The sequence below is a fragment of the Tricharina praecox genome (assembly GCF_024521635.1).
Source record: "Tricharina praecox strain CBS 144465 chromosome Unknown BZA05scaffold_2, whole genome shotgun sequence".
NCBI classification, from domain to species: Eukaryota; Fungi; Ascomycota; class Pezizomycetes; order Pezizales; family Pyronemataceae; genus Tricharina; species Tricharina praecox.
The window spans coordinates 2,484,738-2,493,190 of record NW_026250404.1 but is presented as its reverse complement, the minus strand read 5'-3'; the positions used below and the strand labels follow the sequence as shown (position 1 = coordinate 2,493,190).

The 8,453-nt window shown below is 52.8% G+C and overlaps 3 protein-coding genes across 3 annotated transcripts; 2 read left to right on the top strand and 1 right to left on the bottom strand.

The window, feature by feature from the left end:
- The first annotated feature begins 2,058 nt into the window (after nt 1–2,058).
- On the top strand, nt 2,059–4,625 carry BZA05DRAFT_386151 (fungal-specific transcription factor domain-containing protein). The gene is made up of 7 exons (XM_051482469.1): nt 2,059–2,223; nt 2,285–2,452; nt 2,512–2,623; nt 2,687–2,990; nt 3,059–3,488; nt 3,556–4,009; nt 4,064–4,625. The coding sequence occupies exons 2-7, from the start codon at nt 2,340–2,342 to the stop codon at nt 4,523–4,525; spliced, it is 1,875 nt and encodes a 624-aa protein (XP_051343908.1). The 5' UTR covers nt 2,059–2,223; nt 2,285–2,339; the 3' UTR covers nt 4,526–4,625.
- A 284-nt stretch (nt 4,626–4,909) lies between these two features.
- On the top strand, nt 4,910–6,326 carry BZA05DRAFT_117158 (Endonuclease/exonuclease/phosphatase). Its single transcript, XM_051478641.1, has one exon. The coding sequence runs from the start codon at nt 4,983–4,985 to the stop codon at nt 6,042–6,044; it is 1,062 nt and encodes a 353-aa protein (XP_051343907.1). The 5' UTR covers nt 4,910–4,982; the 3' UTR covers nt 6,045–6,326.
- BZA05DRAFT_457104 (uncharacterized protein) lies at nt 6,176–7,291 on the bottom strand (the record flags this gene model as incomplete). The annotated part of the gene is made up of 3 exons (XM_051487570.1): nt 6,176–6,611; nt 6,665–7,011; nt 7,080–7,291. Coding segments are annotated over 3 exons (864 nt in total), but the record flags the coding sequence as incomplete, so codon positions are not given.
- Between the last annotated feature and the right edge of the window lie 1,162 nt (nt 7,292–8,453).

The window sequence follows — 8,453 nt, the reverse complement described above, 5'->3', positions numbered from 1 at the left end:
TCGTCAGGCGCTTGGCGGTACGGCGATAGCGGTACTGGTTGGTAATCTGCATTACCTATCAGTGCAGCGCAGTAAAATGTCAGCTCGGGGTACCCTTGCTGATTAGATCCCAATAAGGTCTGGGCTGCATGTTTGCGCTCTGCATCTAATCAGGCCGTGAATATGCTAACAGTTAAAATGTACTTGTAATCCCCATTTACGTTTTATTTCAACTGACGGATTGATTTACCGTCCTTTTATTCAGCATTCTAACTATGTACCATGGCGGTTGTTGCTCCACATATCGCAAGTCTCCTCGTTCACTAATATATCGTGTGATATACTCCTTCATGAAATATCACACAATACATTCTACATCATGAAACATCACGCTGTACACCACGCATCTTGAACTGTCACGCTTGTGTAGAGCAATCAGATCACCTTCGGCCGACCAGTAAACTACGTCTGACCCAGAGATTGGTACGCCGAGTGTAATGAGCATACTTTGAGGGTCCCAACGAGTGTCAGGTGGAGAGAAACAGGAGAATACTGACTGCGATACAGCAGTGTTTCGTCCTGCTAGGCTGTAGATTCACCAGATCGACTACGGCCGACCGGTAAATTGCGTCGGACCCGCTGCCGCTCCGCGAGTTTGCAACCGATTGACACGTAACCGCAACCCCATTCATTCCCATGCATAGTAGAATCTTTTTTGTCTTACAAAGTTCTCTATGGGACCACTGTTTGATGGTGCTCCTAGGCTAGGGGGGGATTGAAATCGCTATTTTGGTGGTACTGGGGGGCGCCGCTCAGCGACTTCTCATCGTTTGTTTACCGCATTCCAATACCATCTGTCTCCGCACTCACGGGAATGTTTCACGCCATAAAAAGTTCTCTGTGGGACCGCTCTTTGACGGTGATCTTGGGCTGGGGGTGACTGAAATCGCTGTTCCTCCCAACTGCTAGTTCTTGGACGTGCTGTTCGCTCGCCTCATCACCCGGCGGACTGTGTCATACAGTTTGCTGTCTAGTACACTCTGAAGCCGTGGTTTCCATGGTGCGATGAGAGAGACAAAAGACCAATAATCCGAAGCGATTTCAATGGTAATGATGGCTCCGCCGCGTCCGTACAAGATTGAGTAGCCATCGACCAGAGCACATCAAAGGCTAGTGGAACCGGCCCCGCGTGAAGGCCATCATTCCGCAACTCGAAGTGCTCCAACTTCGCCGGATATACAGTACCAATACTTCCGGTCCTAGGGAGTACAGAAGAGGGTGGGTGTCTGATTGCCATCTTGTTTCTCTCGGGCGTCAAGGAGATGACGGATGCTGAACCCTTCAAGACGCCCATCAACACTATCCGTTGCATGTCGCCGTATGCAAGTGTCTTTCAGTTCTCGTGGACCGTAGATTGCGATCGACCGAGCGCCCAAATACCTTCGACAGGTCATCAGTTCGATTTCGCAGCACTTCGAAAACCAACCGGGCCCGTAGTCATTTCGCCTCTGAGAAGTTCGTGGTCTGGTTGAATTATGGTGGACAGGACGCGAGATTACCTTTGACCTCGTAGGTGCATGCTCTAAATACCGCACGTCTCGTGCCGCAGATCTCCCACTGATGGCTGGCAGTCGTATTCGACCGACTCGTTCCAACCTGTGTCTGGAGGAGCGAGCATTTCGTTGGGTACTAACACTGTATGCAACGATGTGTATTTTTCAAGTTCTATCGGACACGCTCGAAACATGAGTGTCCGGTAACGTGCTACGACTGCCATGTGCCCTCCTTCCACCGCCATATCAAGCTTTCTGTGATCCGCAAACCCGCCGCGTTTCACCGCCGATTCCCCACACGCTCGCTTAGAATAACTGCATCAAGTGGCGAGAGGGTTACTCGCTTAGCATATCGGCCTCAAGTGGCGAGAGGGGTGGTTCCCGGGACTCTGATTCCACACGTACGTAGAGCACCTACGACACCTGTTCCCGGTTCGATGATTTTCTCGGTTGACGTCATATCCCTGCCCCACGTCGTACCCTATTTCGCCCCCCGCGTGCGAGTTCAAATACGGTAGGCCGGCCTGTATTCTAGATGTACCCACTTTATCCTGATCGTTATCTGCAGCAAATGTCAACTTCCACTCCCCCCCGACAGATCGAACGTCTTCCACCCTCCGCCAGAAACATGCCAAAGGATCGTTCGAGAATAAATCACGCTTGCGAATCGTGTCGGCGACGGAAGACGAGGGCATGTTGCTCAAGCCTCATGGCGGCGATCGAGCTTGCTGACAATTCTAACTCTCCCATAGTGCGACGGCGAAAGGTTCCTTTCTCTCCCATACGACGCTGGCTGAAACCACTGCGATGCCTGTTCAACTGACCTTGCTCCTCGCGATCCCCAGGCCGACTTGCGGGAATTGCACTAGGTTTCTCATAATCTGCCGATATGCCGATGGAAAGCGGGAATCGGCGAGAAAGTCTGCAGCAGGTCGATCCTCATCACAAATCGAAGCACTCTTTAACATATTGGCAACAGAAGGACGCGGGAATTGGAAGCGCAGGTTCAGATTTACGAGAACCTTCTGCGGGAGCTCGAAAGCACTCTCGACGGACCGGAAAAACTCGCAGTGCAGAATGCGCTCGCAGCGGTAATCATCCGTGAAGCCCTTGTGATGTGCTGGTGTGGTGTTGTAGCTGATACGTGTAGGAAGGGGCCGTTTACACTTGTGCCGCCATCGGAACCCACGGATTTCCCAAGCGACGACGGCAGCGATCTCTCCATGTCGGACGATGAGGGCTCCATTGGCTCCAATGACACTCTTGCCGACGATATCAACACGCTCTCCGTCAACAAGCCGACTGGGTACATGGGTCGCGGATCGGAGGTCTCGTGGCTAAGGTCGCTACGACAAGCACTCGAGCTGGACGAGGCTGCGGAGGATGAGGCGCTTCGTGAGATTTGCGCGAGGAAAGGTGATCCCGGTAGTTTGACCGATGCCGGGCTGGACATGGTTGGTTCGTTCTCTGGAGGTCTGTATCCAGTGCGTATCCGAGGGAAGTACTTACGGATGGATTCCGGCCAGGAGCTACCTATCACCTCGACGATATCGATCTATCTCTAAGCGGGGATAAATATCAGATCGACACCTATCATATCCCTCCCAAAAACATCGCCGACGAGCTCGTTAGGCGGTACTTTGACACTGTCCACCCATTAGTTCCCATCATCTCGAAACCGGAATTCGAGGCAGCGTACGAAGCACTCCATGCTAGCGGTCCCACCAGGATCGCCAACCACTGGTTGATGATCATCAACCTCGTTTTCGCCTCTGGCTCGCGCTCGGGCGAGAGTGTTGGAATAGACATGGGCTGTTCCCATCTCGAATGCTTCAACAGAGCTCGGGTCCTTGGGGCATTGGACGGCGGCACGTTATTCGAAATTGCCGTGCTAAAGGACGTACAGGCGTTGGGCCTCGCCGGGATATATCTCCTTGGTAGCAAGCAAACGAATCGGTTGGTGTAATCCCATTCTGGTAGTTCGATTACGTATACGGCGGTCACTGAGAAGAGTACGCACCAGCGCGTGGAATGCCGTAGGACTTGCCATCAGGCTAGCACTTGGGTTAGGCCTACACCTCCGCATGTTGGATTCGAAACTCGACGAGCATCAGCGGCAGATGCGAGTGCGCGTGTGGTATTCGGTGGAATACCTCGAGGCAACCTTGTCTCTCGTGACCGGACGTCCGACGGTTCTACAAGAGGTGGATCTGAGCCAGATTCCCCGCTCCGCATCGATCGCGGATAGCTCTCCGGACGCCTACTACAGCGCTCTGATAAAACTATCCGTGATAATAACGGTCGTGCAGAGTCAAATATACTCGACAACGGCCTTCGGGACTGTGGAGAATAAAGGAAAGAGGGCATTGAAGGAGGCTATCCGTGTTCTGCGCCGGAGACTCGACCATTGGAAGTGGGAATTGCCACCGATCCTGAACTTCTCAACACCCTGTGAGGATCAGGGCCTAATTACACAGGTTGGTGCTCTTCATCTATTCGCCCTTTCAGTAGCTCTCTAACAGGCTGTCCAGAGAGCGGACCTTGCACTCCGCTACTACAATTCGATGATTCTTGTTTACTTCAACAGTATGTCTCGGCGGTATTCCAAACGAGACGCTGCCGAATGTGTAGCTGCCGCTCGCGCGATGCTGTCTCTTATCCTCCACCACACCGACAACAAGACGGCCGGTGTACTACCCTGGTGGTGTCTCTTGCATTATCTAGTGTGCGCTGAAGCTGTACTCTTGCATGAGATCGTGCGGAACAACGATCTCGACTTTTGCCAACAGCTAGTCGAAGAGGCACGTCGGCCATTGGAGTGGTTAAATGTCGTTGGCAGTGTTGACCTGGCAGCACAGCGGGTCGACACACAGTTGGGAAGATTGTTAGGACATGTTGAAGCTAAGCTGGAGTCGAAGCGCGGGTTGCAGGCGGCAGGTTTGGTCGGGCAACAGCAGTGGCCATCGTTTCCGATCCCGCCACAGGGCATGTAGGATACGGGTTTCTTGCATTCATGGCGTTGGACTGTTAATTTTATGTAATACCATCAGATCCCTTTGATTTTTTCCACGGAGTCGAGCTACGGCACGGGGGGGGGGGGGGGGGGGGGGGGGTTAGAGAGACAGGTGGGTGGAGGCAACTTGTGTATAGGTTATGATGTCGGGCTGATGTCAAATGGTATGGTGAGGCGACTGTGCGGCCGAGTATGAGATCCCTCGCCGCCGCCGCCGCGCCACCTATGCCCGCACCACAAGCCAGCCTTCTTCAGCCGGCTGAATGGCGGATATTTGCTACATAGTAACCAAATTCGGACTACCTACCCCCTGTGTCCGCCACTCCCCCCACGTTACAGTGAAATATTTTTGACGATCAGGTATTGTCCCGCTTTGACATCAAAATCATCACCAACGCTGCACATCACGACCAATCTTTGCTCGCCACACCGAAACAATGAGCGTTCCTTTATCCACCGCGCCTCCTCTCACGTCGAAGACTCCCCCTCGGGAGCCGACACCGCCTTCTATTGAGGTCACCCCCACTATGCCATGCATCTTCGCGGCACCTGTACAAGACGCTACCGGAGACGCTTCGTGGCGACAGATCTCCACGCCCACAGCGCCATCACTTCTCCCATCTACACCGATCTCGATAATCACATGGAACATCGATACCTTCGCGTACCACTCGGGCGCTCGGATGGAAGCGATCCTGGGCCATATCTCCTTCACCTTGCCTTCGCCGCCGTCGCATACAATCGTTCTTTTCCAGGAGGTGGATTGGGAGTCCCATGTGGTGCTGTTTCGGAACGAGTGGATCAGGGAAAACTTCCAGATTTCGCACCTGGAAAGTCCGGAATCGGTACGGTACTTTACCGTTTCTCTGGCGACGCGCGATGTACCCGTCATCGCGGTGAGGAGAGTGCCTTATGAGCGCACGCAGATGGGAAGAGATGTGCTGTTCCTTGACGTAGCTCTGCAGGGCGACCCCAGTATCCTGAGAGTGGGGAATACGCATCTGGAGTCGCTACCGCATCCAGGGGTTAGGTTTCGCCCCGTGCAGCTTGCCATGGCGGCAGAGATGATGAAAGAGGGAGACATTCGGGCAGGTGTAATCGCGGGCGATATGAACGCGATTTGTCCAGAGGACGACGATTTCCCGAAAAGCTGTGGCTTGGGAGATGTGTGGGAATTACAGAAGGGGACTGAGGAGACGGAGGGCTATACTTGGGGGTATCAGCCGCCCTGTAGGTTTTCACCAGGAAGATTGGATAAGGTCCTGTTCCGTGGAGATTTTGCGTTCGATGAGGTGGAGGAAGGGCGGCTCTTGAGGCGTATCGGCGTGGGCTTAAGGTTCGAGGAGCCGACGGGCGAGGTCAGCGACGGGAGTAAGAGTGACGACGATGACGGTGGCGATGACGATGACACGACCGAATGGGCAAGCGATCACTATGGGCTTTGGGTTAAGGTCCGTTTGAGCAGGAAGGGTAGTGGAGATATGCGCGGTCGGGATTAGTTGCCAGTCACCCCGCCTAGTTCACAGCGGCAGAAGCCGTCCAACATTTTTCTACATGAAATCGTGCCGTCACGGACTTAAGCTGTCATAGAAAAACAATACAGAATCCGAGATGGAATATTTCATCGCAGGCAATCATTATTTTCCCCGAACTGTGTGCGCCTATCCGCCCCACCCACATACAGGAACACGAAAGGAAACAAATTTCAAGGTACAACCGAAATCCAACTATCCCCCTACGCCATCATTACCCTGAACGCACTTACAATTCCTTCTTCGCCTGCTGCCTCGTGGCAGGAGCATCACCCAGCTCGTTTCCGGTGCGGTCCTCTCCAGGCGGAGTCAAACCCTTCCGTTCCAGCTCCACAGCCCACAAGGCGGCGCCGACAGTGTTGGTGTAAAGGAAGAGGATGCTAGCGCCAGGCACAAGCTGCAGGAGGGTTGCGACAGTTCCAAAGCCCAAGTATTTGGGCTTGTTGCGTTCGATAAACGTATTCTTCTGCGATTGGGTGTAGCTCTTGAGTTGAAAGTATCGGGAGTGGTAAGTGGGTCCCTGAGCTCTACCTACTCCGTTGTCAGTATTTGCGAGTCATCATCTTTACCGATGAATTTTAACTTACCTTGGGCAAGCAGGAAGATGACAGTTCCGACCACAGGCACAAAGTTAAGCGGCAGGTATAGGAAGTACTTAATGATAGCCTGCGGCGAAAACTTGGCGAACGGGCGCTTCAACAGTTTCCCAAGGCCTCCACCGGACGACTTGAGCTCGCGGCCGTTCTTGACGAGAGAAGTCTGGTTCTCGGACATGAGGACCAAATCAAACGTATCGATCAAAGCATCGTCGATCAAGAAGCTCTTGCTCAATGCGGTGATGATGGCCGCGCTCTCCGAGAGAACGAGCGCGATAGTCGAGATCCAAGCCAGCGGGCCATTGACGAATTGGAGGATAAAGGACTGGGGGATGTAGCTGTGTTCGTTTAGTGGGAGCACTTCCTAGGAGTAAATCTGAGGCGAGAGAGTGAGGAGTGGACGTACGTGAACAAGAACATGGGCACCACAACGCCAGCACTGAGGGTCAACAAGGGCAGGAGTCGCGAAGTCAATGGCTTCCATAGCTGGCGGTGCGTGAAGAAGTAGAGAATTCCCTTGATAGGGTAGAGGTAGGTGCCGGATTCGATAGCTTGTTTGCCGAGGGAAGTGACGCCGGCAGCTTCCGTCTTGACGGTGTCTCGGACAGTGTCTTTGAGCGACGACATGTTGAGTCTTGTTAGAGATGGCTATGATAGGTTGAGGTGGCGGTGGTAACGGGGACAGCGATGTTGTTACAGGACGGAGAAATGAAGGAGAAGAGGAAAGTAGATCGGTTTTGTGCGTTGCGCTGGTTCGGTCATTTTCATTGTTTTCCTTGCGACAGAGGAGGGCGATGTCATACGTCATATTTTGGTCATCGCTCGTGAAAGCCGGGAGTGGCTAGAGTTACGCAAGCGACTGTGGCCAGTGCACGGTGGCTTGCCGGGATGCCCTAACTAGGTAGTGGCGTCATGCTTCGGATATCACTCGGAAATAGTGTCACTAGCTGAAAATCACGGGAATCTTCCCTCAAAAACACATGATATTCCTTCGGAAGATTATTAGAAGCATTCAGGCTCTCCAAAAAGTGCACATAAGCTTATTTAAGTATGCACGTATTACCGCATGGTTTCTGGGTGTCCATGATGTGGCCTCACTTACGCTTTTGTCGAAGGCTAGCCTTTATACGACTCCACAGAACAGGTATCTTGCCATTTGCTTGTAGACATGACTCTGGGCCCTTTTATCCACATCTTTGTCGACATTCGACTTGTCCTGATTTTTATACAATTATTTTCCCTACTCATGATTCACTCAATGCCATGCCGAGAAACGCACGCAAGTCCGACCTGCATCAAACCTCCACCACCTTCCAGACAGCAAGTGCCATATATGCAATCACCGCCCTTCAGCCAATATTAGAACCCCAGAAAGTACAGTACTTGCCCGGTTTGGGGATGATGATGCCGCTTGACACTCCCACGCACCCCAATCCCCTGTCGGGAGGTCCTCTCATCCGTTGGCTCCGGATTCAGTTAGCTCATACAAACTCTCCGATGCAGAATCGCGAGGAACTCCCCGAGAGACGACTCACCAAGATATAAGAACCCCGCTGGTGCTCTTGCCGGGTCACGAACCAGTTGACAATTAGGTTCTCATTGAAGTACCTATCCGGGGTTATTGTTTTCCCCTGGAGCATACTCTCACTCCTTACAGCTCAAGGTAGCCCCGGTGTTTAATACTAAGATACTGACACATGTCACAGCTCACTTTTCTGGGCTGCTTGACCGCCTGTTACGATAGTAGCCATAGCAGAGGTTACCGTGGTTTTGAGAAAGG

What these genes read in the sequence shown, in the direction of transcription:
- BZA05DRAFT_386151 (XM_051482469.1), top strand. Translation starts at nt 2,340, where the DNA reads ATGCCTGTTCAACTGACCTTGCTCCTCGCGATCCCCAGGCCGACTTGC. An exon ending in TGCAGAATGCGCTCGCAGCG is followed by an intron (nt 2,624 to 2,686) that starts GTAATCATCCGT and finishes ACGTGTAGGAAG; the next exon opens with GGGCCGTTTACACTTGTGCC. An exon ending in ATCAGGGCCTAATTACACAG is followed by an intron (nt 4,010 to 4,063) that starts GTTGGTGCTCTT and finishes CAGGCTGTCCAG; the next exon opens with AGAGCGGACCTTGCACTCCG.
- BZA05DRAFT_117158 (XM_051478641.1), top strand. Translation starts at nt 4,983, where the DNA reads ATGAGCGTTCCTTTATCCACCGCGCCTCCTCTCACGTCGAAGACTCCC.